At 50.3% G+C, this 27,058-nt stretch overlaps 3 protein-coding genes and 4 long non-coding RNA genes across 8 annotated transcripts in view; 6 read left to right on the forward strand and 1 right to left on the reverse strand.

The window, feature by feature from the left end:
* The first annotated feature begins 8 nt into the window (after positions 1–8).
* uck2b (uridine-cytidine kinase 2b) lies at positions 9–5,503 on the forward strand. Its single transcript, XM_060057860.1, has 7 exons — positions 9–164; positions 2,223–2,382; positions 3,457–3,553; positions 3,771–3,913; positions 4,158–4,255; positions 4,372–4,420; positions 4,954–5,503. Exons 1-7 carry the CDS (start codon positions 60–62, stop codon positions 5,088–5,090), a joined length of 789 nt encoding a protein of 262 aa, XP_059913843.1. The 5' UTR covers positions 9–59; the 3' UTR covers positions 5,091–5,503.
* Positions 5,504–6,603: 1,100 nt separating this feature from the next.
* On the forward strand, positions 6,604–10,512 carry czib (CXXC motif containing zinc binding protein). Its single transcript, XM_060057862.1, has 8 exons — positions 6,604–6,671; positions 6,761–6,844; positions 7,133–7,189; positions 7,501–7,582; positions 8,895–8,926; positions 9,179–9,256; positions 9,766–9,831; positions 10,151–10,512. The coding sequence occupies exons 1-8, from the start codon at positions 6,630–6,632 to the stop codon at positions 10,226–10,228; spliced, it is 519 nt and encodes a 172-aa protein (XP_059913845.1). The 5' UTR covers positions 6,604–6,629; the 3' UTR covers positions 10,229–10,512.
* LOC132462369 (uncharacterized) lies at positions 7,957–8,897 on the forward strand. Its single transcript, XR_009526823.1, has 3 exons — positions 7,957–7,982; positions 8,380–8,431; positions 8,778–8,897. It is a non-coding gene; the product is annotated as an uncharacterized LOC132462369 (long non-coding RNA).
* A 3,677-nt stretch (positions 10,513–14,189) lies between the features above and the next one.
* Positions 14,190–27,058, forward strand: part of scp2a (sterol carrier protein 2a) — a 19,855-nt gene continuing 6,986 nt past the window's right edge. Inside the window, exons 1-12 of the mRNA XM_060057849.1 lie at positions 14,190–14,382; positions 15,101–15,158; positions 15,283–15,354; positions 15,891–16,022; positions 16,159–16,223; positions 16,803–16,929; positions 17,107–17,170; positions 17,369–17,455; positions 18,115–18,265; positions 18,439–18,586; positions 19,646–19,753; positions 24,905–25,061. Of these exons, the coding sequence (XP_059913832.1) occupies positions 14,275–14,382; positions 15,101–15,158; positions 15,283–15,354; positions 15,891–16,022; positions 16,159–16,223; positions 16,803–16,929; positions 17,107–17,170; positions 17,369–17,455; positions 18,115–18,265; positions 18,439–18,586; positions 19,646–19,753; positions 24,905–25,061 (1,277 nt within the window). The 5' untranslated portion in view covers positions 14,190–14,274. The remainder of the gene's footprint in view (positions 14,383–15,100; positions 15,159–15,282; positions 15,355–15,890; positions 16,023–16,158; positions 16,224–16,802; positions 16,930–17,106; positions 17,171–17,368; positions 17,456–18,114; positions 18,266–18,438; positions 18,587–19,645; positions 19,754–24,904; positions 25,062–27,058) is intronic.
* LOC132462368 (uncharacterized) lies at positions 19,670–20,430 on the reverse strand. Of its 2 annotated transcripts, none has more exons than XR_009526821.1 (4): positions 20,405–20,430; positions 20,056–20,168; positions 19,841–19,973; positions 19,670–19,789 (listed from the first exon to the last, which is right to left on the reverse strand). It is a non-coding gene; the product is annotated as an uncharacterized LOC132462368 (long non-coding RNA). The 2 variants fall into 2 exon arrangements; XR_009526822.1 differs by having other exon boundaries at positions 19,671–19,789; positions 19,841–19,922.
* Positions 19,773–21,135, forward strand: LOC132462367 (uncharacterized). Its single transcript, XR_009526820.1, has 3 exons — positions 19,773–20,019; positions 20,071–20,132; positions 20,790–21,135. It is a non-coding gene; the product is annotated as an uncharacterized LOC132462367 (long non-coding RNA).
* Positions 26,179–27,058, forward strand: part of LOC132462370 (uncharacterized) — a 2,589-nt gene continuing 1,709 nt past the window's right edge. The window contains exon 1 of the long non-coding RNA XR_009526824.1: positions 26,179–27,058. This exon is cut by the window's right edge and continues 464 nt beyond it. This is a non-coding gene — a long non-coding RNA (uncharacterized LOC132462370).

A 27,058-nucleotide genomic window follows, 5' to 3' on the forward strand; every position in this document is an offset into this window, starting at 1 on the left:
TGGGAGGAGCCTAGGAATAGTGATTCCCGACCCCACGCGACAGCGAGCGCATTGCAAGAATGGCCGGGGACAGTGAAACACAGCTGAGGGACCGAGGCGAGAACAATAATGTCGCTCGCCAACCGTTCCTCATCGGTGTGTCTGGAGGCACTGCCAGCGGCAAGGTTGGGACCATCTCCCTCTCTTTTGTTAATGATTACCAACTGTCATTGTGTGTGTGGAGTTTGAAGGGGTTCGGAGACGGGCGACTAGTGGTGAGCTCATGGACCGCGTGGCTCCAACCCTCCACGTTAACGCAGTGAGGAGGTCTGCTCAACAGCGCGACCCACCGACCAGCCCGCACAACTACCCTACTACTCATCTTTGGTCAAATCCTTTTTAAACATTTCGCAAATATTGATATACTCGTTTTGTTTTGGCTTCCTGTGATCATTTGGTAAGGGGTTACTTTATTTTCGGACCGTCCCACTCGGATCTTTTTTTTTTTTTTTAATCACTACTGAGATTCCATCACACCGATCATCCGTGGTGCTGGTATGCCGAGACAAAGAAGTCCGTCCGCCGCTGCCGTTAGCTGGTTAGCTCGCTAGCTCGCTGTGCTGCACTGCATTTTGTTTGTAAGCAACCCCTTTGTCCATGGCGACCCTGAAGAATAGCTGATATTAAAAATAAATAATAATAATATGTACATTGGGGTTCTTGCCCTCTGAAAACGTGCGGTCCACGAGGTCATCCGAGGTGACCGGCCGGACCGGGAGCCCGGTGGCTGTCGAGTTGTGATGAATCTCAACGGGGCTTTTGTTAACACCGCGCACCTGGCCGAACGACACGTTTCAATTCTGTAATTATGACATCTATTTAAGCAACATGTCGGTTATTGTCTCACAATCCATTTCCATTTTCTTTATGAAAATACAAAGATAAAATTCATATTTATGTCTGACTATTAACGGATGGGAAGTGGACTAACAAGTAGGAATCGAGCCCCCCCGCACTTAGTCACTTCCTACCGCTCGCCTCCATCCCATGACGTACACAAACAAAGGCGTCGATAGGTCGGGCGGAGATCTTTTCCCAAAAAAATTCGTGCGTGTATTGTGGGTTTATGACTCACGCGAAAAGGTTATGAAACACTTTACCGAAAGGCGCGTTATCGCTTAAACTTGACCGGCCACCCAACACGTCTGGTTCGAAAGATTCATCGCCCTTGTTTCCCGTCTGTGTTATTATTCTCGTCCCGGAACTTTGACCCAGATTTCCCCCTAGCCCTTGGCGCACGGCCAATGTTGTCAATGAAAGACCCATCGAAGGGGCCCCCACGGTCCCACCCGTTATGAAACGACCGGCAGTAGCCGGGGGCGGTGTGTTGGTCAGCGGTTCGTTTAACCCAGGCCTCCGATGTAACGGTGTAGTTTGTATGAAGAGGCATCGTTTAACATCTAGCTTGGAGTATATAAGACAGCAGGAAGGGGTAGTGAGCAGGACGTGGTGATAACATCAGCGTGTCAAGTAGGATGGCCACACGGCAACATTTGACAAAGAAAACCCTGTTGACTTAAATCCATTGTGAATTGATTGTGGGGCAGTCTCGCTTTAGTATCGGTGTTAAACATCTGTTTGATAAGCTTTTAAAAGACAAAATTATGTTTGAGTAAAGTAATGATCCCAGGCCCTTGGCTCACCTTATGTGCAACATCTAGCATTAAGACACGGTAGTCTGACTTCCTTCAGCCTGGCGAGAGCCACACGCTGACAGCGCCCTTCCACCGGGCCCCAGACAGGCTGTCCAGGTCCAATGAGCCTCCGTTCATGAACACAAAAGCTCCATAGAGGCTCTACTGCAGAGTGTGCTGTCAGCACGGGCTGGGCTGTGTGGGAGGGAGAGGTCACTGAGGTCACATTCTGATCCCCCAGCCGGGCCAACCACACAGTCCGGCCACACACCTTTACCTATGGGGCTTCAGGTCCTCCTTTATTTAGACATTTTAAATCAAATGTGCATTTATAGAGGGTTGGAGAAGAGGAGGGATGACACGTTGCGCCTAGCTTGACCGTCGGCCAAAATAAATAACATGGGTTTGTCTTGTGTCCGATCTCTAGTGCATCATGCAATCTCTCCATCTCTGGTAAATGTACATTTTGTTTAAACACGTCCTTCTGAATGCTTCTATATAAACCCAGGGGCCTTCTCTAACGTCTGTTTCTGCCGTGTGGCCCTGCAGTCGTCGGTGTGTGAGAAGATCATGGAGCTTCTGGGCCAGGACAAGATCGACCACCACCAGCGGCAGGTGGCCATTCTCAGCCAGGACAGCTTCTACCGCGTCCTCACCCCCGAGCAGAAGGCCAAGGCTCTGAAAGGGCAGTTCAACTTCGATCACCCAGGTAGCCACACCTCCAGCTGCTTGTGAGGCCTCCGACCCCCTCCCCCCCCCCCCCCCCCCCCCCAAAGGTTTGGGTTGGGGCGGCTTCTCTCTCTCTCTGTGCAGCACCGCCTTGTTTCTGATAAGGTGAGCTGTTTCCGTCCGGGGTTCAACAGTCCAGGTCTGCAGCAGTAGATGCTCAATGGGCCTATCGCTCCTATCTCAACATCACAGCTTGACCTCATTTAGTGTTTTCAACTTCTCAAAGGTTGCAGCTGGATAGCAGGAAGGGACGCTACCGAGTGGTATAGGCAGGACATCTTACCCAGCCAACACGGGCGTAACCCTTACCAGAACTCCAGGAACGGTTACCTGATGAAATCCATCCCATTCTGAGGGACACCACGGGACACAATGGGACGAGCTTCCCAACAGTCCTACTTTAGAGAGGGATCTGGGCCAGTTGAGAATGAACTCATGAGGCGAATGTCTCTGCTACAGCCGGGCGGTATTAACACTAGGGGGGATTGCACCATTGCCCAAAGGAAAGGGAATGGCTGGGAGCAGATCAACTGTTTAAATAAGTGAATCTTAAAGGCTGTGTCTATTGAGCTAGGCCATGCCTTATTTGGAAGTGGTATTGAGTACCCCTCCTGAATAGTCCTGGACTGCCCACCACGCTGTCAATACACCCCCCTCACCACCCCCCTCACCACCCGGCACGTTCTGGCCTGAGGCCACCTGCTCCATGTTTGGTGTGGTTCTTCGCCCCGCCCCGTCTCCCTCCTCTTCCCGTTCCCAGCCGCTCTGAGTCAGCAGGCCTCTCGCAGTGGCAGCTACTCTCTTCAGGTCGGGAAACCAAACCCAGCAGCTGTCACTTTCGCCAGGGATTCCTCAATTACCCCTATGTGGGCTTGTGGGGCGGCTGGCGTGCGTGTGAACCTGCCGCGTGGGTCAGGCCGTGCAGCCGGCCCACGTGTCCCCCGCAGTCATACGGCAGTTAGGACTGCCGTATGCTAGCCGCCGTCTTTCTGAATGCCTGGTCCCGGTCACCAGAGGAGTCCCACTAACCAGCGGTCTGTTTCCCGGTCCCCAGACGCCTTTGACAACGAGCTGGTGCTGACCACGCTGAAGCAGATCCTGCAGGGGAAGACGGTCCAGATCCCCGTCTACGACTTCGTCCAACATTCCAGGTGGGCACCTAGCGCGGCAGCTCCAGGTCTGAGCGCCGGCGCCTTCACCACAGCTGGTTTAGTTATGGCTGCCGACGCCCTGTCTGTCTGGTTCCTGTTCCCAGAACCAGGGTTGAGCTCAAGATTAATTTAACCTTATGTAAAGCGGGAGAGTGCTTAAAGTGCTTAAAGCCATAAACCCACCTCAAGGTTGGTTTTCCCTCTGGGCGTTTTGCAGGAAGGACGAGTTCATCACGGTGTACCCAGCCGACGTGGTTCTGTTTGAGGGCATTCTGATGTTCTACTCCCAGGAGATCCGCGACCTGTTCCAGATGAAGCTGTTCGTCGACACGGACGCCGACACCAGGCTGTCCCGGAGAGGTGGGCCTCTTATTCTGATGCGTTTGTTATTTGGGCTGGGTGGGAAGTCCCAGACGGTCTGAAACAGAGGAAATCTAACGTTGGCGTGGAATTCTTGGTATTCTGCGATCTCTGTCCTGGTCGTGTATTCTGCTAACCTCTGTCCTGTACCATGGCCTGTCCTGTATTCTGCTAACCTCTGTCCTGTACCATGTCCTGTCCTGTATTCTGCTAACCTGTCCTGTACCATGTCCGTGTCCTGTAGTGTTGAGGGACATCTCTGAACGGGGCCGGGACCTGGAGCAAGTCCTGTCTCAGTACATAACCTTCGTAAAACCGGCCTTCGAAGAATTCTGCTTGCCAGTGAGTTGTGTTGATTTAGTTCTCTTTTAGTCGTATGCAGTTCCCCATACCGTGGTAGGGAAGAGCTTTTACTTGAGGATTCAATGCTTGGTGTTTTTTTTTTCTTTTTTCTTAAGACCAAGAAGTATGCAGATGTGATAATCCCACGAGGAGCGGACAACCTTGGTAAGGCCACAGTTAAATTCACCTTATAAAAAAAGCATTGTACTTATATACATTATAATGCCATAATATACATATTATGGTGTAGGGGAACGTTTTAATTGTTCCCATTGATTCTCGTCTGTCCCTTACGGCCCGAGCCTCAGTTGAACTTAAAGACGTTTCCCGTGTTCTTCGGCCGCGTTCGGGGTGGCTTTACTCGTGCGGTCAGCAACGCCTGAATCAGATTAGCCATTGCGGGCCTTCTGCAACGGATAGCGTTATCTCTAGTAAAAAGATATTTTTTGCTTGTGCTAATGTGGACCAATGCTGGACAACCCCCCCACAGTGTGGTTCTCAACCTTTTTATTTTATTTGGGATGTCAACAACAAGGTGATCAGAATCAAACGGTGCGGTCCTTTTCACCGACATCATTAACCGCGTAGCCGGCATAACGACGAATCGTTTCTGCTTGTATCGATCGTGGGTAACGGTTGGTAAATGCTTCTTCATCTCTCTCTCTCTCTCTCTCTCTCCCCCCCCCCCCCCCCCTCAGTGGCCATCAACCTGATCGTCCAGCACATCCAAGACATTCTGAACGGCGGTCTGACCAAACGCCACAACGGCTGCACCAACGGCCACGCGCCGCCGCGGCAACGACGGACCTCGGAGTCCAGCAGCCGGCCTCATTGACGGAGCCACGCCTCTCTCCGGGGAGAGGGGTGTGCGTGTGTGTGTTCCCGCGAGAGTTTTTGTGTGGGTAGGGGCCACTTCTGTAAATAATACTTATCCACATCAATGTATTTAAGAAGGAGCGTGAGAGATGATAACGGAACGAAAGCAATGCAAAAATAATTGCAAGAATTGCCTTTATTATAATGAGGACGATAACGAGTACTCATTGGTGTTATTGTAATGGTTTGATTCAATTCAGAATATCGGGATCGATGTTTTGTCTCTTTGCCGTCTTTTGTTTCTGTTTTGCGAAGAGACCATTTGTTTATAAGTAGGATCCGCCCCTACCGTCCTGCCTTTGGTTTTCAGTGTACCCTGCTGCTCTATGGAATTATTATTCAGATGACAAATAAAACCAGGGTAACACTTTCCTCCCATTATGTCTGTTGAAACTTGAAGCTCCTCCTGGTGGAGGAGAGACGCTATTGCATTTAAACGGTCTCTGGGAGATGGGTCTTGGCCGATGAATTTCACTGCGCTTAAATTATTTCATGCTTTTTTTTTTATTGGACAATCTCCGTTTTTGGTGTATTCCTGTCTAGTGTTTTTTGACTTCACGGTCTGTTGTTTTTGATGTACTCTGACACCAAGTCTTTGGCACAAGGGTGTGATCTTTCTAAAGTGCATAAAACGGCCAGCATACACGCACACACACTGCATGGTAATTAAAAGCTTTCCACATGGGAAATTAGCATACCATTCCGGCTTAAACCGCCGCTATCATACAATTCCAACATGAGTATTATAAATTGCAGTGGAGTGTGTTTCGTTCTGTAGTTGAATGACATGTGTGGGGTGTGTTCTCTCCATACCGGTATTCCTATATATGAGTGTGTGTGTGCGTGTGTGGTATCCGCACATCCTGCCCAACGTCGGCAGGTTCATTGAGAGAAAAAGGGTTACAATTATGTATTCATTGGTGCTTTGTAATATTCCCAACATTTTTTTTTTTTTACTGTGATTAAACTCTTAGCTCTGATACAGCTGACACCACGCTCAGGATCACACTGCCAGTTTAAATGCAGAGAAGGTTGCACTGGCCAGGTGAGGACACAGTTGAAGCAATACCAATTACACAAACCTTTGGGCCATTGCCCATAAAATACTATAAGGGAGCATAGCTGCTTCATTTGCCTCAGGTTTGCATGTACGTTTCCACAACAGATACAGTTCTGTTTTTGTTTTATATGCTGTGTGCTGTATTTCTTTATAATACAATTGCGGAGTGAATGAGTATTTATACTTGAAGAATTTGTAGAGAATGACTTTAAAGATGATATGGAGGAGCCACGATTTATAACAAAGGATGCTCTTGTGTATTGCTTAATGGTCAATAAACTGTTGCAAACCTATGTTTTGTGAAATTACTTTCATGATATTTAAACGGTCGAGGTTTTGATCATAGAGCATATTATCTGCTAGCCATTTCACTCAATTTATTGTTCCAACTATGGCCACCGCAGGGCGCTATCGACTGCGGTAAAAGCCTATTCACCAATGCACATACGTACGCTTCTCAAGGAAGGTTTCAAAATGGTGGTATGTATGTTGACAGTGCGCTTATGGAATCAGAAACATGGTTTTGAATAAATGAATGGAAAACAAGAGTCTTGTTTTGATTTTTCCAGAAATTTGGTTTGCAGTTCAAAGCTACGTTGGAGAATGTCACCAACGTTAGGCCAGAGGGAGAGGACTTCCGATGGTTTCTGAAGGTAGGGCACGATGGTGTGCTGATTCACATTTTTTTATTAACTTTCCAGGCATATATATTATGTATATAATGCCCCCTTTCGGACTTCAACGATGCTTGATTAAACAATGAGTAACACATAACCAAGGCTGTGATGTTAGCCATGACCTGCAAATAGCCACATGCTTACAATGTGTTTACATTACACGTCGTCAGTCGCCTACATACTGAACTCCTTCTACTTACTGAATGGTAATAGTTTATGTTTTTTCACCCCCATGCCCTTGATAATGACTTGATATCCATATAGCTGAAATGTGGAAGCTGCGGAGAAATTCCAGATAAATGGCAGTACATAAGCCTTATGGTAAGTCTTATCGTATTGGTTTCTGTGATGTAACATTTAGCATAGGTTTACCCTGTAATAAACTGTTCTAGTCTCAGGACACAAAGTCACAAACCAAAAACTATTTCAATATCTATTTACCAATATTCCCGCAATATGCAATGCCTTCATGTACTGATACAAACATGTAGTGAACAAAAAGCTGCCACAACTGGGCTAAATGTAATGAAGTAGTAAGCCATTTAAACATGAACATGCCTGATGTAACTGAGAATGACTGAAAATAATGATCAGAATAATAATCATAATTATGGATGCATTTGTTTGTATAGGAAAGTACGCCCCTAAAGGGTGGGAGGGGCAGTGCCAGTATGGTTCAAAAGTGTAAACTCTGCTCCAGGGAGAACTCCATAGGTAGGCCTATTACCACCTCCTCCATAGGTAGGCCTATCACCACCTCCTCCATAGGTAGGCCTATCACCACCTCCTCCATAGGTAGGCCTATCACCACCTCCTCCATAGGTAGGCCTATCACCACCTCCTCCATAGGTAGGCCTATTACCACCTCCTCCATAGGTAGGCCTATTACCACCCCTCTATAGGTAGGCCTATTACCACCTCCTCCATAGGTAGGCCTATTACCACTCCTCCATAGGTAGGCCTATTACCACTCCTCCATAGGTAGGCCTATTACCACCCCTCTATAGGTAGGCCTATTACCACCTCCTCCATAGGTAGGCCTATTACCACCTCCTCTATAGGTAGGCCTATTACCACCTCCTCCATAGGTAGGCCTATTACCACCCCTCTATAGGTAGGCCTATTACCACCTCCTCCATAGGTAGGCCTATCACCACCTCCTCCATAGGTAGGCCTATCACCACCTCCTCCATAGGTAGGCCTATCACCACCTCCTCCATAGGTAGGCCTATCACCACCTCCTCCATAGGTAGGCCTATTACCACCTCCTCCATAGGTAGGCCTATTACCACCTCCATAGGTAGGCCTATCACCACCTCCTCCATAGGTAGGCCTATCACCACCTCCTCCATAGGTAGGCCTATTACCACCTCCTCCATAGGTAGGCCTATTACCACCCCTCCATAGGTAGGCCTATCACCACCTCCTCCATAGGTAGGCCTATTACCACCTCCTCTATAGGTAGGCCTATTACCACCCCTCTATAGGTAGGCCTATTACCACCTCCATAGGTAGGCCTATTACCACCCCTCTATAGGTAGGCCTATTACCACCCCTCTATAGGTAGGCCTATTACCACCTCCTCCATAGGTAGGCCTATTACCACCTCCTCCATAGGTAGGCCTATTACCACCTCCTCCATAGGTAGGCCTATTACCACCTCCTCCATAGGTAGGCCTATTACCACCCCTCTCGAGGTAGGCCTATTACCACCCCTCTCGAGGTAGGCCTATTACCACCCCTCTATAGGTAGGCCTATTACCACCTCCTCCATAGGTAGGCCTATTACCACCTCCTCCATAGGTAGGCCTATTACCACCTCCTCCATAGGTAGGCCTATTACCACCCCTCCATAGGTAGGCCTATTACCACCTCCTCCATAGGTAGGCCTATTACCACCCCTCTCGAGGTAGGCCTATTACCATCTCCTGCTGTGGTTGTGTAGCTGTTCTAAATATATGATGCATTATATAATATCCAACATCGGCCTCATCTTATATAGTCCTATCACCATTTGTGTTCACAGATATTCTCGGGGATACGATCACTCCTTACAATGTGAGTCCAAGTTGTCCCCTTTTGCACGTCCCTCACTTTTTATTATTTTAACGGCATGAGAGCATTTTAATGAGTTTAAAATGGAAAACAGTCAGCACACATAAGCAATGCACACACACACACACACACACACACACACACACACACATTTTGGTGTACCGTCGCAAAACCACATCATGCTTTCCAGTAATGAGTTTGACGTCTCAGAGTGCTGCTTTGTTGCTTCTTTCTCCTCTCGTCTCCGATGTGAAGATGGAGGACAGCGAGACCTTTAAGACCATGGTGCAGTTCGAGTGTCGAGGACTGGAACCGGTAGACTTCCAACCACAAGTGAGACCCACCGCTGGAATTATGTTAAGAAAAAACAGTTCTGTTGTTTTAACCATGGGCCTTCAGAAGTCCTATATATTATAAACCTGCTTTATCCGTACAAAATCATAGTTTATAAACCCTCAAATCTGTTAATGAATTAAGATGAATTAATATACCAAAGTGACGTTATGCTATTGCAATTATCTACATGCAATATTCTTAACACCAAGGTGGGTGGTTTAACCACGAGATCAGCTTCTGGTCCCAGCGTCCTGCAGAGTGCTGTGTGACGATGGTCCCAGCGTCCTGCAGAGGGCTGTGTGACAATGGTCCCAGCGTCCTGCAGAGGGCTGTGTAGTGATGGTCCCAGCGTCCTGCAGAGGGCTGTGTGTGTCGATGGTCCCAGCGTCCTGCAGAGGGCTGTGTGACGATGGTCCCAGCGTCCTGCAGAGGGCTGTGTGTCGATGGTCCCAGCGTCCTGCAGAGGGCGGTGTAATGATGTTCTGCTGGACTTCAATCCCTTCTAGGCTGGTTTTGCGGCAGAAGGAGCTGAGTCTGGGACCAAGTTTCCTGAGATTAATCTACAAGAGAAGGTAAATGCAGTTTTGTGGAAGCTATTCTTTTTGCAGATAAAGAGACACTGTATTGATTTTAAGGGCGATTCATTCTAATTGATAGGTAGGAATACTTTAGTAACCGTGGTTTACATATCTTCATATGGATGATTAGCTGTAGTTGAGTATGCATCGTAAACAGATATTCAATCAATGTGTAGGACTACTTTAATGTACCTAGTTTACAGACCTTCAGGTTGATGTGCAGGCCTATTTACACTCGCTGCAGCTGAGCGCGGCTGCTCCCCGTTGGTGGGTTAGTCGTGGCGTCTCATTTGTTGGCTATCAAACCTTTTAGGACTGGACGGACTACGACGAGGAAGCGGCTGAGTCGGTGGGCGTCTACGAGGTCACCCATCAGTTCACCAAGCGTTGAAACAAAACAACCCGATCAAGTGACAAGTGGAGTGCGAGGGGGAGGCTGATCAGCGAAGCGAGATATTCACACGCTGCTTTCTGTCAACCGGGACTCGTTCTGAGACGGGATCTTGAAGTTTGCGGCACAATTGGATTGGATTTCGTGGATTCAACAGAACGAACTGGGCTTTCACTGGTTCAATCAGATTTAACCGTTAAAAAGCCACCACTAAGCAGCATGAATGGGAATCCCAGTTTGAATAAATACAAACAAATAAAAAACAAAACTTTTTTGACTTTTAATATGTATTTATATTTGTATTGTATTAAGTTAATAACTGAATCCATGATGACTTCTGAAAATTTTTCAGCAATTCAGGATGAATTATGAAGTGAAACGAAATATAAATTCAGGATGGATATCCAACCACACACATACACACACACAACCTCTTGCAGGCAGACTCAGAATCTTGAGCCCATTTATTAGGGAACAGGTGTTATCAGGATTCCATCACTGCATTCCCAGAATCCTGCATTGTGAAAGTCTTCCCTTTTTTTTAGGCATTTTATTCTACATACAAAACAACCATGGTATTTTTCAGGAGTCCACGACCACCCTGCCCGTTTTGACACACAAAAGTAATTTGACACTTCTGGGATGAGCCAATGATTCATCTTTGGAAGGTTTTGTTGGAGACAAACAAAGAATCTTCAGGCAACAGATGTGACAGCTGTGACTGCTCTCTCTCTCCTTCGTCTGCTGGGTCCTCTGTGTTTGCCTACCTGCTACAGGTAGCCAGTGGGCGGAGCTGAGAGGCTTGTCAGCTGATGAGGTGCACCTGTGCAGGTCTGCCACGCAGGCTTCCAGTGTGTTCTTTCTGATTAGCTCTTAATTGAGATCACCTGTCACGCACCCCTATATTAAAGGTGAACACATGGGTTTGGTTTACTTTTCGCATCGGCCTGTGTCAATCGAGGTTGAGTTTAGTGAGGGTTGGAAGTTTTCGATCTAGATTGCAGATCACTATTGTCACTTTATACAAACTGAAAGTATGCGTTGTTGCGTGTGTTTTTTTTTGTGGGCATTTGACTGAACAGCCCAGACAAATATTGCTACCAACATGGTACTTCGAAACAGACCACCGCAGTGAGTAAAAGTTATTTTCCTTTATTAAATGTTGACGTTTTTGGGCTGTCTTCTCAGACACAAGCCATCAGTATCCCTGCTCTTTGCACCTTGCCATGCATGTCGCCGCTGTTTGTTAACCTAGCTTTGCTGATTTGTATCTTGTGATGTGTGTGTTTTTCTTAACAGGTGTTAGATGACTGACAAGATCTATGGGGGGGCCCCCTTTGGGCCCCCCCATACCAACTTAGTCTTCAAAGGAATCTAGTGCCATGGGACTCCAGTGTCTTCAAAACATCCTCGGAATACATGTGTATGAATGGTCCACCGAAGGGTTGATCTGGAAGCCACCACGGTCCACGCAGTAATCTGCTGCGTGGGCCGTAGTGGCTTCCAGAGCCATCTTTCGGTCTTGGACAGGATTTGTTACAGTTGCCCTTCAATGTAGCAGGCTACGGGTTTCTGAAGAAGCCTGCTTTACGTAGCATTGGAGTACAAATATTGTGAAAAATGCTCATGTAATTGCACTAGCACTAGTAACCTTTAGATTAGCTTAGTTTAACGTCATTCCGTGCTGTCTCTGTCAAATGTGTGGCTTACTTTAAGTCCACAAGGCCCTCTGGTAAAGCACGTTGGAACACCCCTGGACAAGGTGATTAGTCACTGGGTGTGTGCTAAAGTTTTGTTCCATTTTTCACTAGTTGGTTAAGGTTTGGTAGAATTGTTTGGATGCTAGCGACGTGATGGCGTATGTACAAGAGCCTACCGTGGCCAGGCCACTGGCCTAGTGTGAGTGCAACCTTGATTGCATTTGTATACTGTTTACCATTAGATGTTTATGCAATTTGGCTTAATTCATCTGCAGTAAAGCTGCATTTGACTATTCCAGGGTCGTTTTGTACAGGCTTTCAATTGACCATGTTGACTAGTTTGTGGGAATTTTTTGCTTACAATCTTGCTTACAATCCAACGGTTGTTACCACTTATGCAACTGGGCTGTGAACCTTGCAATTCTAGTTGCATATTTATACATGCAAGCTTGTCCATTTCTATCGCCATCACTAACACTAGCTTCAGCATTTCCTTGTAGGCCATTAGCTGACTTGTGTATTGGAGCGATGATTTGTGTATTTTAAGATGCTTGAAAACCTAAAATAAAGCAAAATGCGTGTCTGGTGTGCAAGAGCCAATTTGTTGGCTTGCAGTAGTCGAGGAGTTGCCGTAGGTCGTAAGCCATCTGGAGGTTGTGGCAATGGAGGCTTGTGGTAGATCTGCCATCCAAGAAAGGTTGCTTCTTCTGAAGCATGATTAATAGTTTAGTAAATTGAATCTATTCATATAGAACTATAAAATCCAAGACTGCAGCCAGTAACTTGGATCGCAATATGTGGAAAGTATTAGTCTTCATTTGTAACAACAGAATAATTAACATGACTAACTGGGTTTATTCCATTTTCTAACTAGGGGGACTTGACTGGTGAGTCTACTGGATTAATCAGTAGCGGTACTTTGCCCAACAGATTTGATGGCATGACTACAGGGTGACAAAGACAATTATTCCCTGCCTATCAAAAGAGACTTCTAAAACATATCTGCTAGAACAGTTCCTATACTTTTTGTATAATTTGGTCATGCTGCAAATTTACTTTTTGTAGTTGCTCCATATTTAGTTCTTTGACAGCCTCCCCTGCTAGAGAAGTCTATTCAAATCGGCTAAATATAATGAACTAAATTAATAGCCATGAAATGTTGTCACTCATACTAATGGCAAATACCCTCTTTCAGTTGGTGGTTCAACACTGATGTCTCTCTAGGCTTGAGGGAGAGCTCACAAGTAATTTACACGAATGTCCTGGAGCAATTGGGAATACACTTTTATTTAGTCTACCTGACCAGGGACATCTTTGAACTATAGGTCACCTATCCCACAACTTTTCACTCTTGTTAGATTGTCCTTTTCTCTTGTTTTAACCCGAAAGGGCTGAAATATCAACATTTCAGGTATTCTGTTTGGATAATGTGCAAAACTTGTGGCTTCACTAATAAAAAAAATTAACAAATGTATTTCTCTTAATGTGGTTAAACTATTTAAAGATTTGTATGCAAAATATTTCTGCTAAATTTGTGGTCAATGAAACTCTGAAATTTTTTAATTTGATAAAACAACTATGGGTTAAAGGTATTTGCTTTGGGCATCTTTTGATATTTTTAGAATCTAGCTCCATTGCCGTTAGAAATGGTGTCTCCCAGCGCTGCAAAGTGCTTCCACAAGTTTAAAAAAAGAATGGGCAGAAAAGGAACTGCCAACTAAATCTATTCAACATGGGTAGAAAGTTTCCATGGAAGCTCTTGGCTGCTGGTTCCCAACACAGCTCCACTGTTAGCCTGTGACCTTGCGTTTAACTTGACTTTGACTTTTGGTGACTTTCACAAGAGAGAAATGAACTGGTTAATACAATTAACCTAGCCTAATTATATATATATAGCCTATACATATATATAGGCAATATATATAACTAGGGTGCACTGTAGCCTACTATCTGCGCACACCCTTTCTGAAGCCTCTCTCGCTCTCTCTCTGTCCCTCCCTCTCTCTCTTTCTCTCTCTCTCGTACCGTTTTGTGGAGCACATTAATTGTCTTAGAACACTCCCATTCAGAATGCATTGGTTTACATTTCGTTCTGTGTAACACGCAAAAAGTCGGACTATCGTGCTCTGGAACACGCTTCAATAGATTAAAGTTCGTGCGCAGGGGCACGCAATCGCGTGATACCGGGTTGCGACATCAAGCTAGTATTCACTCATATCGCATGTCTCCCTGCGCACTAATACTGCGCAGTTCTCCATTTGTTTACATGGAAGGGCAGTGCATTGTGGGATATCTGTGAGCAAAGGTAGCTGACTGGAAGGCTGCAATCCGCTGTCACCACTACCGATGTTGCGCCTCTCCTCTTCACTACCTACATATCACATTATCCGAAGATCAATCATGGCTCAGCAAAAGAAGAACAGAGTTTTTGTCATTGGCGTAGGAATGACAAAGGTATGGGTAATGTGTTGATCTGTGAAGTTACTAAAGTGTAGCACAACATATCGGGTAAAAGTTGTCTGTTTTACTTGTACAAATCTATACTGGCACTTTTTTCTTGCAATTGTTTTTCAATTTACATTACTGTTTTTTAACTTTTTATGTCGGTATTGCAGACGAGTTATATATGTATAGCACAAAAGTGGACTTGTTAGTGAGATGGTCTCGCAAGGTTTCTAAGTTCAAGGCTGATTGTAAACGCGTATCGGAACTGTGTGAAGGGTCGCCATCACCCTATTTACTTATTACTAAGCAGTTATAGTTACAGTTACAGATACTAAACGACAACACGTCCTTCTACTGAAGACAAACTTTTATTTTAGTTTCACCCGTGGTTGCTTTGGAAAACATAAATAGGCCTACGAGATGTTCTCACCTCTTAAGTGAAATTAATTAATTATTAATAACTAACTAAGCATGTCAAAACCCAGGAGTTCGACGAATCTTTGAATTAGTATGAAATAGATTAAAATCTTCCTTCCATTACGATTTTCTTATTTGAAAAGCATGATTTTTTAATTTTTTCCAGTTATTTTATTGTGTTATGTAGGCGTACTAAGATGAGCTTATTACCATTGACACAATGACAGCAGGACAAAACATTCTGATACTGCAACATGATGGGAATAAGGAGTGACACACTCAAAGGAATAATTATATGTGTACCTTGTAGTTCGAGAAGCCGGGATCCAGAGAGGACTTTGACTACCCTGATATGGCCAAGGAAGCAGGTGCCCTTTGCCACACTCAATTCAGGCACAATACGTTTATGAATGAATATGCCTTTTTATACAGTACATACAAGTACATATGACAGTAGTATGCAAACTAAAGTATTTGTGTCGTTCTAACCAGGACAAAAGGCCCTGGCAGATGCTGGCGTTCCGTATTCTGCCATTGAGCAGGCGTGTGTAGGCTATGTCTATGGTAAGCCTACAAGTAACTGGAATGTGGTGTGATATCATTACTCATGTATCTAAACTCTTGTCTACTCGCCACTAATTTCCAGGGTCCAAAGTTAACTTTTTTGTTATTTTAGCTGCCATAATAGAAAGACTACGGGCCAAGAAATTGCATTAATATGAATTATTTAGACCTGGAAAATTGTCAAATTGTTCGCCCATTTGCTGTTTGCAGGTGTTAACTTAAGACACTGCTTATTAATATTCCATCACTATTAATCAAGTCACTTCAAAACTCAATGGGACCTTTTCTTATTCTGTATAACTGTATTTACATTTCATTTTTCACATATATTACTTTCATAAATCACCAATAATTGATCCAACGTGTGTTGGAAATAATCGTTAAATCTAGAAACAAATAAGTGCCCCCTCCTCCTATCTTCCCCCTTGTCTTGGTTCTTGAGCCTCTGACTCTGCGCCCCGTCCTGCGCCCCGTCCTGCGCCCCGTGACAACCCCCAGGTCGCTCTTTGGTTCAGCTCAGTGCCCCCTCTCTCCAGGGGACTCCACCTGCGGTCAGAGGGCCATCTACCACGGCCTGGGCCTGTCGGGCATCCCCATCCTGAACGTGAACAACAACTGCTCCACGGGGTCCACGGCGCTCTTCATGGCCCGCCAGCTGGTGCAGGGAGGCGAGTGCCGCCGCCGCCGCCGCCGCCGCCGTCCGGCTCTGTACTCGGAGCCAGACGCGTGGTTTTAGTGGTTTGGTGGTTCGTTGTTTACCGCTGCTTGTCTCCAAACATGAATCAAACTCCCCGTCTCTCTCAGGACTGGTGGAATGTGCGCTGGCTCTCGGCTTTGAGAAGATGGAGAGGGGCTCTCTGACGTCCAAGGTATCTAACCAACATCTGCTCCTTCCAAACATGAGTACCCCTGGTTCTAGAAGTACCTTTATGACTGATACGGTGGGAAGATCTTCGCTTTGGGACCCTTTGAGGGGTTCCGATTAGAGTACTCATACACTCATTAATAATCAGCATAGTATAGTATTTTATCCGAAAGCACTTACAATACATACACTGAGTGCATCAATGCTCATCCTGCCGGCCTTCTTAATCTACCCCCAATCTCTTGACCTGTGGCTGTGGCCATATCCACACCCCGCCTGCTAAATAGAAAACCACATTTAAAACCAACATACATTTTCCATCTACACTAAAATGGTGTTTTCCGTGTTTCAGTTCATGGCTTCTCTCATGCCCATGTCTAGAGCCGACCGCCTCGGGCTGGTTCAAACCACACATTACACATCGGCCTTTCCCCGGCTCCACTAAAACGCCAGACTGGGCGTGCCAACCTCCTCCACTTGTTTGTAAATCGGTTTCTGGTGAACGAACAGAAAGCGCTCGTTGCGTCCTTGAGCCGGGGTCCACGGTGCAGCTCCCCTCATGCCCCCCCCCTCTGCCGCCCAGTACATGGACCGGACCAACCCCATGGACCGCCACATGGAGGTGATGATCAACCGCTACGGCATGGTGCCCGCCCCCGCCGCCGCCCAGATGTTTGGCAACGCCGGGCGGGAGCACATGGAGAAACACGGTGAGCTCCATAACCGCGAGAACCGGCATGAAGGACGAGCTTCCTCACAGGAGGTACCACCTCTGGCTGTGGTTTGGGGGACTTTAGCAGAAGCGCTTTTGTTGTCAGTTCTCTGTTTGTTATTCAATCGTAGTTGTGAGTTAATGTGGGATGACATCCTTTTATTTTTACTTGAAGGTACGAAACCAGAGCACTTTGCCAAAATTGCATGGAAGAACCACAAGCATTCAACCAACAACCCGTAAGGCGAAGAGTCAGCTCTCCTCCCCATATACAGTACTGCAGTCACCTCTGTGACACAGGAGCATTAGTATCTATTTGAACGTGTGTGTGTGTGTGTGTGTGTGTGTGTGTGTGTGTGTGTGTGTGTGTGTGTGTGTGTGTGTGTGTGTGTGTGTGTGTGTGTGTGTGCGTGTGTGCGTGTGCGCACTGTGCGTAGCTATTCCCAGTTCCAGGACGAGTACAGTCTGGATCAGGTCATCAACTCCAGGAAGGTGTTTGAGTTCCTCACACTGCTGCAGTGCTGGTGAGCCATGCACCTACCGACACCATAACCTGACTAACCCGCGGTCCTGACTAACCCGCGGCCCTGACTAACCCCCGGTCCTGACTAACCCGCGGTCCTGACTAACCCGCGGTCCTGACTAACCCGCGGCCCTGACTAACCCGCGGTCCTGACTAACCCGCGGCCCTGACTAACCCGCGGTCCTGACTAACCCCCGGTCCTGACTAACCCGCGGTCCTGACTAACCCGCGGCCCTGACTAACCCCCGGTCCTGACTAACCGCGGTCCTGACTAACCCGCGGTCCTGACTAACCCCCGGTCCTGACTAACCCGCGGTCCTGACTAACCCGCGGTCCTGACTAACCCGCGGTCCTGACTAACCGGTCCTGACTAACCCGCGGTCCTGACTAACCCGCGGCCCTGACTAACCCGCGGTCCTGACTAACCCGCGGTCCTGACTAACCCGCGGCCCTGACTAACCCCCGGTCCTGACTAACCGCGGTCCTGACTAACCCGCGGTCCTGACTAACCCCCGGTCCTGACTAACCCGCGGTCCTGACTAACCGCGGTCCTGACTAACCGCGGTCCTGACTAACCCGCGGTCCTGACTAACCCGCGGTCCTGACTAACCGGTCCTGACTAACCCGCGGTCCTGACTAACCCTCTGCCCGTCGGCCCAGCCCCACGTCGGACGGTGCGGGGGCGGCGGTGCTGGCGAGCGAGGCCTTCGTCCGGCGCCACGGGCTGGAGCGCCAGGCGGTGGAGATCGTGGCCCAGGAGATGGTGACGGACCTGGCCAGCACCTTCACTGAGGACAGCTGCATCAAGATGGTGAGCCCCCCACGATAGACCCCCGGGGTGAGGAGGGGCCCCTCTCCCACCAATAGACCCCCTGGGTGAGGAGGGGCCCCTCTCCCACCACTAGACCCCCGTGGTGATGAGGGGCCCCTCTCCCACCACTAGACCCCCTCTCCCACTAACGCGGGGCCCGCTGCCGTCCTCAGGTGGGCTACGACATGACCCAGCTGGCCGCGCGGAGGGTGTTCGCGGCGGCGGGGCTGCAGCCCGGCGACGTGGACGTGGTGGAGCTCCACGACTGCTTCTCGGCCAACGAGCTGATCACCTACGAGGCCCTGGGGCTCTGCGCAGAGGGTCAGTCTCCCAGCATGCATCTGTGATCTGAGGTGGGGGGGTCAGGGGGCCGACAGGCGTCGCCCCCGTCCTGGGGGGCTCTGGCCCCAGCGGGCGGTCGCCTGGTGTTTACCTCCACCGCTCCAGGGCTCTGAGGCTGTACACACACCAACATGTGGCCCAGCAGCCCACGGCTGGGCTGCTGTTCGGCTGCTGAGGATCAACAACACTAACATAACAACCAACAGGCAGTTTGGGCTGAGGGCTTAACGACGGCTCCACGCTGACGCAACGTCCACGCTGCCGCTTGTTATGTATAGACTGTATTGGTGAACTATTTGCCTATATACAATTGACATAGTAAATAAGTCATTAAAGCTTTGTTTGTGTATCACTTCTATAAATATTGTTTGTTTATATTTATCAACAAACCTACAAAGTGCCTCACAGGCTGAAGTACTAGAGAACACAATAACAATGAAAAGTCAGTTGACGTTAAACAGATAAAGTCAACATAATGGGCATGAAGAAGGAGGTCCAGCGAAGGTCCTGTGAAGGGGCTGGCCTACATACATGGAAGGAGGAGCTACAGCTCTGTGAAGGGGCTGGCCTACATACATGGAAGGAGGAGCTACAGCTCTGTGAAGGGGCTGGCCTACATACATGGAAGGAGGAGCTACAGCTCTGTAAAGGGGCTGGCCTACATACATGGAAGGAGGAGCTACAGCTCTGTGAAGGGGCTGGCCTACATACATGGAAGGAGGAGCTACAGCTCTGTGAAGGGGCTGGCCTACATACATGGAAGGAGGAGCTACAGCTCTGTGAAGGGGCTGGCCTATACACATGGAAGGAGGAGCTACAGCTCTGTGAAGGGGCTGGCCTATACACATGGAAGGAGGAGCTACAGCTCTGTGAAGGGGCTGGCCTATACACATGGAAGGCCAAACACAGGGGACGGGTCATTAGAGCCATAGGAACAACATGGAGGTCGAGGGGTATTCCTTTTTTGTCTATTTCTTCATTTTTCGACTTCCTTACTGACTTCTTTGCCTTCCTTCCCCCCCCCCCCCCCCCCCCCAGGTAAAGCGGGGGAGCTGATTGACCGGGGGGACAACACCTACGGGGGGAAGTATGTGGTGAACCCCAGCGGCGGCCTCATCTCCAAGGGACACCCCCTGGGCGCCACAGGTACAACTAGCCCCCTCACAGCTAGCCACAGCTAACCTTAGCTAGCCACAGGTACAACTAGCCCCTTCACAGCTAGCCACAGCTAACCTTAGCTAGCCACAGGTACAACTAGCCCCCTCACAGCTAGCCACAGGTACAACTAGCCCCCTCACAGCTAGCCACAGCTAACCTTAGCTAGCCACAGGTACAACTAGCCCCCTCACAGCTAGCCACAGCTAACCTTAGCTAGCCACAGGTACAACTAACCCCCTCACAGCTAGCCACAGGTAGCCACAGGCACAACTAGCCCCCTCACAGCTAACCTTAGCTAGCCACAGGTACAACTAGCCTCCTCACAGCTAGCCACAGGTACAACTAGCCCCCTCACAGCTAGCCACAGGTACAACTAGCCCCCTCACAGCTAGCCACAGCTAACCTCAGCTAGCCACAGTTACAACTATCCTCCTCACAGCTAGCCACAGCTAACCTCAGCTAGCCACAGGTACAACTAGCCTCCTCACAGCTAGCCACAGGCACAACTAGCCTCCTCACAGCTAGCCACAGGCACAACTAGCCTCCTCACAGCTAGCCACAGGCACAACTAGCCTCCTCACAGCTAGCCACAGCTAACCTCAGCTAGCCACAGTTACAACTAGCCCCCTCACAGCTAACCTCAGCTAGCCACAGGTACAACTAGCCTCCTCACAGCTAGCCACAGGCACAACTAGCCTCCTCACAGCTAGCCACAGGCACAACTAGCCTCCTCACAGCTAGCCACAGGCACAACTAGCCTCCTCACAGCTAGCCACAGCTAACCTCAGCTAGCCACAGTTACAACTAGCCCCCTCACAGCTAACCTCAGCTAGCCACAGGTACAACTAGCCTCCTCACAGCTAGCCACAGGCACAACTAGCCTCCTCACAGCTAGCCACAGCTAACCTTAGCTAGCCACAGGTACAACTAGCCCCCTCACAGCTAGCCACAGGCACAACTAGCCTCCTCACAGCTAGCCACAGCTAACCTCAGCTAGCCACAGGTACAACTAGCCTCCTCACAGCTAGCCACAGCTAACCTCAGCTAGCCACAGGTACGCCTAGCCCCCTCAGGTCACTGAATGGCGGAGTCCGGCCCTGATCCAGACAAGGTGACGGTTCTATCTGGGCTGCAACGCATAACATTCATTTCTTGAGAAATTAATAATGTATTGAAGGAGCGTTTTATCAGCCGCCGTGGCTATCGACGTCTGGCGCGACCAGCTGACAGACATACGTCATAAGGCCATAGCGCTTCACGCTACTCGGCCAATCAAAGCCATCGTTTTCAGTGTGTGGAAAGAGGGGCGGGTCGTTGTGGAAAGGGCCCTCCTCCTCCTCCTCCTCCTCCTCCCTCCTCCTCCTCCTCCTCCTCCTCCTCCTCCTCCTCCCCCTCCTCCTCCCAATGCTCCCCCTCCTCCTCCTCTCCTCTTCCTCCCTCCCTCCCCTGCTCCTCCTCCTCCTCCTCCTCCCCCTCCCCCCCCCTCCTCCTCCTCCTCCTCCTCCTCCTCCTCCGAACGTTCACTAAGAGTAGGGAACGCTCAATGTTCACTAAGAGTAGGGAACGCTCAATGTTCACTAAGAGTAGGGAACGCTCAATGTTCACTAAGAGTAGGGAACGCTCAATAGTCCATAAAGGTAGTTGATCGAGGCCGTCTGCTGCCAGGGTCGGTGTGAAGTGCGTTCACTAGTTGTTGTGAAGTGTTTACACATTACTCTAGGGTAACAAATAGATGAGCTGTGTCCCAAAGTCTTCTCAAACAACATAGAAAAAGACTGAAAACTGAAGCAGCGATTCGGAGTGCAGTCTACTCATCCTTAGTTGTGGATTAAAGTGTTGGATCTTTCTGAAGCCCCACTGAGACCCATACGAGAGGAGAGGCCGTACACAGCGCCATAAGGAGACGCTGAGAGGGGGGGGGAAGCTAACCAGCGGACCCCGTCACAGCGGACGGAGCTTTATGGGGTTAATAATTGCATTTTTGGGTACAACTAGAATAGGGTTAAATGCCTGTTGGCTAAAAAGACCCCTTATTATTCTCACACAAATGTCTAAATAGCATGAAACCACCCCTTTAAGTCCCTAGGACTTGGCTCTCTTTATTAGTGGGGCTTCCCCGCGGTCCACCAGGGGGCGCCACCGTCTCTTCTAAAGGCCTCCACAGAGGCAGCTCTGCCTGGGCTGCCGGCTGGGGGATCATCCCTGGAGGTATTAGAGCCAGCAGCCCCATGGTCCTCCTGTGACTCCTGACGATTAGAAACATCCAGCGCAGCTTACCAGGAAAACAAAGTACAACACACACACACACACACACACACACACACACACACACACACACACACACACACACACACACACACACACACACACACACACCGTCAAAGGCTCATTTGTGGGAGGATAATTGGAAAAATGGATTCATTGATTCATTCTTTCTCGTCGTCACTCACTGCTCTAGTCTTCACTCCGCTCCATTCCTCCAACGGAGAATGACAAAAACTAAACATTTAAATCTTCTCGCCTAAATGAAAACCTTTTTGTAAGCCTGAGTGAAAATCTTGACTCGACAGAGTTCCCGAGCCCAACAGGAAACTGGGAAACATAACAATAACAACCTAAAGGGGATTAGCTGTTTTTCGTTCCACAAATCGACCATTTACAATGAATTCCTCCACGTCAACAAACTGTCATCTCCTTCACCCCCCAGGGCCGCCTGCACACATAGGTCTCCTCCTGGGAGACGCGGCATTGTCAGGAGCCCCTTCATCACCCTGTGATACTCCTCCTCCTTCCTCCTCTCTCCTCCTCCTCCTCCTCCTCCTTCCTCCTCTCTCCTCCTCCTTCCTCCTCTCTCCTCCTCCTCCTCCTCCCCCCCTCCTCCCTCCTCCTCCTCCCTCCTCCTCACTCCTCCTCCTCCTCCTCCCCCTCTCTCCTCCTGCTCCTCCTCCTCCTCCCCTTCCTCCTCCTCCCTCCTCCTGCTCCTCTTCCTCCTCCTCCCTCCTCCTGCTCCTCCTCCTCCTCCTCCTCCCCCTCTCTCCTCCTCCTCCTCCTCCTCCCCCTCTCTCCTCCTGCTCCTCCCCCTCTCTCCCCCTCTCTCCCCCTCTCTCCTCCTGCTCCTCCTCCTCCTCCTCCTCCTCCTCCCCCTCTCTCCTCCTCCTCCTCCTCCTCCTCCCCCTCCCTCCTCCTCCTCCTGCTCCTCCTCCTCCCGCTCCTCCTCCTCCTCTCTCCTCCTCCTCCTCCCTCCTCCTCCTGCTCCTCCTCCTCCTCCTCCTCCTTCCCTAATTCCGGGTCGTCCCCGGTCCCATCCTCGCTCACACTGCCTAACGCCGCGCTAATGGGCTGACCTTTGACCCCTTCGTCGGGGTGAGTAGGGATTTCCATGGCCGATTAACTGACCCTGTGAACTCTGTGGTGAGGACACGCGTTCACACGCCAGAGACCCCAGAGACCTGGTATTGGGGGACGTGGGAAATGGCTTTCATTATAATCCTGTCACGAGATCTCGGCTCCAACTGTTTGTGATAACCGGCGTGTTGAATCACTGCAACACGCGCACACCTGTGATGAATGAGAGATGAGAGAGAGAGAGAGAGAGAGAGAGAGAGAGAGTGAGTCAGTCCCCGCCAGTCCTCTGGCTCATTGGGATAATAGGCCAAGCGCTTTAGCCCATTAACCCGCTGGGCTAAAGCGCTTAGCTCCAGCGCTAACACGCGGCCGCTCCCTCGCCCAGTCGGGGGGAGCTCTCAGATTAGGCGTCGTGCTGTCGCCCAGTCGAGGGTAAAGAACCAAATCTCGTTCATTTGGGCGCCAAGAAATGGCCGACTGAGAATTAGCAAGGCGTCAGGGGATTAGCATTTGGATGATCGCGGCGCAGCTAGGCGGACGCTAGCGCTGTGGTTTGGCACCTCCATAATAGCGGGAAGGTTGGCAAAGCAATCAATTTGTTTCAGTGAAATTGCATTCTTGTGCAACATCGGGGTGTGTGTGTGTGTGTGTGTGTGTGTGTGTGTGTGTGTGTGTGTGTGTGTGTGTGTGCGTGTGCGTGTGCGGGCCTCGTACTGTAAGGGGATGTAGTCCGGGGTTCATCACAGGGCCGAGGGGCGATACGCTCATCACAGAGCGGGACCACACATACTAATATCTCCATAACCGCACCTCAAACAGAACAAGGTGCATTTGCGGTTTGTTTCGCCTCGAGGCGAACACGCTTTACCAACGCAACGAGATAATAGACCATTGAAAGGTCTCCCCCCCCCCCCCCCCCAGGCTGGCCCAGTGTGCTGACCCCTCTCTCCCCTCTCTCCCCCCCCCAGTGTGCTGACCCCCCCCCTCTCTCTCCCCCCCCCCCCCCCCCCCAGGCCTGGCCCAGTGTGCTGACCCCCTCTCTCCCCTCTCTCCCCCCCCCCCCCAGGCTGGCCCAGTGTGCTGACCCCCCCCTCTCTCTCCCCCCCCCCCCCCCCCCCCCAGTGTGCTGACCCCTCTCCCCCCTCTCTCTCCCCCCCCCCCCCAGTGTGCTGACCCTCTCCCCCCCTCTCTCTCCCCCCCCCCCCAGTGTGCTGACCCCTCTCTCCCCACTCTCCCCCCCCCCCCCCCCAGCCTGGCCCAGTGTGCTGACCCCTCTCTCCCCTCTCTCCCCTCTCTCCCCCCCCCCCAGTGTGCTGACCCCTCTCTCCCCCCCCCCCCCCCCCCCCCCCCAGGCCTGGCCCAGTGTGCTGACCCCCCTCTCCCCCCTCTCCCCCCTCTCCTCTCCCCCCCCCCCCCCCCCCCCAGGCCTGGCCCAGTGTGCTGACCCCCTCTCTCCCCTCTCTCCCCCCCCCCAGTGTGCTGACCCTCTCTCCCCCCCCCCCCCCCCCCCCCCCCCCAGGCCTGGCCAGTGTGCTGACCCCCCTCTCTCCTCTCTCCCCCCCCCCCCCCCAGTGTGCTGACCTCTCTCCCCTCTCTCCCCCCTCTCTCTCCCCCCCCCCCCAGTGTGCTGACCTCTCTCCCCTCTCTCCCCCCCCCCAGGCCTGGCCCAGTGTGCTGACCCCCCCTCTCTCCTCTCTCCCCTCTCTCCCCCCCCCAGTGTGCTGACCTCTCTCTCTCCTCCCCCCCCCCCCACCCAGTGTGCTGACCTCTCTCCCCTCTCTCCCCCCCCCCCAGGCCTGGCCCAGTGTGCTGAGCTCTGCTGGCAGCTGCGCGGGGCGGCGGGGCAGCGGCAGGTCCCGGGGGCCCAAGTGGCCCTGCAGCACAACATCGGCCTGGGGGGGGCGGTGGTGGTCACCCTGTACCGGCTGGGGTTCCCCCTGGGGGGCGGCGGGTGAGTCCCTCCCTCCCTCCCTGTTTGCATTGTGGGTAAGATATGTTCATATATTCATGTCTTGTGGTGAATATATGAAGGTGGCGGAGGTGGGGGCGGGGCGGCGGGGGCCGTAGGGTGGCCCCCCCCCCCAGTCTGACCCTGATCAACACTGATGGGGTCTCTTCACGGCTAGTGGTTCTGCTCTGGACTCGGTCCCTAAACTAGTCGCTGTATAGATGTTCTGTTATCAGTGTGCTGTTTAGTACAGTACACTGATAATGCATACAGGTTTTTTTAACTCTTTATTTGAAGCTCATAACATCTCTCTGTTGCTATGACAACACTGTCCGTGAATGAGCTGAGCAGGGAAGGAACCGGAACGCAGGCTGGCCCCCAGAACCTCAGCTGGTTCTGTTCTAGTAGCTCCAGAACCTCAGCTGGTTCTGTTCTAGTAGCTCCAGAACCACAGCTGGTTCTGTTCTAGTAGCTCCAGAACCTCAGCTGGTTCTGTTCTAGTAGCTCCAGAACCTCAGCTGGTTCTGTTCTAGTAGCTCCAGAACCACAGCTGGTTCTGTTCTAGTAGCTCCAGAACCACAGCTGGTTCTGTTGTAGTCGCTCCAGAACCTCAGCTGGTTCTGTTCTAGTCGCTCCAGAACCTCAGCTGGTTCTCTTCTAGTAGCTCCAGAACCTCAGCTGGTTCTGTTCTAGTAGCTCCAGAACCACAGCTGGTTCTGTTCTAGTAGCTCCAGAACCACAGCTGGTTCTGTTCTAGTAGCTCCAGAACCACAGCTGGTTCTGTTGTAGTCGCTCCAGAACCTCAGCTGGTTCTGTTCTAGTCGCTCCAGAACCTCAGCTGGTTCTTTTCTAGTAGCTCCAGAACCTCAGCTGGTTCTGTTCTAGTAGCTCCAGAACCACAGCTGGTTCTGTTCTAGTAGCTCCAGAACCACAGCTGGTTCTGTTCTAGTAGCTCCAGAACCACAGCTGGTTCTGTTGTAGTCGCTCCAGAACCTCAGCTGGTTCTGTTCTAGTCGCTCCAGAACCTCAGCTGGTTCTCTTCTAGTAGCTCCAGAACCTCAGCTGGTTCTGTTCTAGTAGCTCCAGAACCACAGCTGGTTCTGTTCTAGTAGCTCCAGAACCTCAGCTGGTTCTGTTCTAGTAGCTCCAGAACCTCAGCTGGTTCTGTTCTAGTAGCTCCAGAACCACAGCTGGTTCTGTTCTAGTAGCTCCAGAACCACAGCTGGTTCTGTTCTAGTCGCTCCAGAACCTCAGCTGGTTCTGTTGTAGTCGCTCCAGAACCTCAGCTGGTTCTGTTCTAGTAGCTCCAGAACCACAGCTGGTTCTGTTCTAGTCGCTCCAGAACCTCCCTCACACAGGATGCATCCCTAGAGCCTCCAGACTGAAGGGTTTCCTAAAGAACTGCTGAAGCGTTGAGTCCGGCCTTGGCCCTGCTGAAGAAGCTTAGTGTAGTTTAGTGTGGGCTGGCAGTGATTGTGTCCACTTGTTCTTTCGTCCCTCTCTCTCTCTCTCTCTCTCTCTCTCTCTCTCTCTCTCTCTCTCTCTCTCGCTCTCGCTCTCGCTCTCTCGCTCTGATTGAGCGGAAGGTGCGTGATTTGCAGAGCGGAGCGTGTTTGAGAGCGATATTGAGAAGTTTTTGCGAACTTTTTTCATAGTTCTTTTCGGTAAATGTTGTATATATGGTTGGGTGACGGTTTTGCGAGGTGTTTGGTGTTTTTTGGTGCTACTTTGGGGTGTTTTTTCGCGATCGACCAGCGGCCGCTGGTCGGTGCGCCGAGAGTATGGCGGTTTTCGAGGGGCTCAGCCGCAAGCATGGCTTCAAGATCTCCACCACCTTCCCGTGTTCAGTGGAGGACTGCAGTCTGGCAGTGGCAGACGTTGTCGGGCACAGCAGCATCAAGTCCGCGGCCCGGATGAACGGAGGGGTCGTTATTTTTGTGGACAGCGTGGCCAAGGCATACCAAGTGGTGGAATCTGGGATCGTTGTGAATGATTTGTTT

The sequence above is a fragment of the Gadus macrocephalus genome, chromosome 8 (assembly GCF_031168955.1).
Source record: "Gadus macrocephalus chromosome 8, ASM3116895v1".
Taxonomy (NCBI): domain Eukaryota; kingdom Metazoa; phylum Chordata; class Actinopteri; order Gadiformes; family Gadidae; genus Gadus; species Gadus macrocephalus.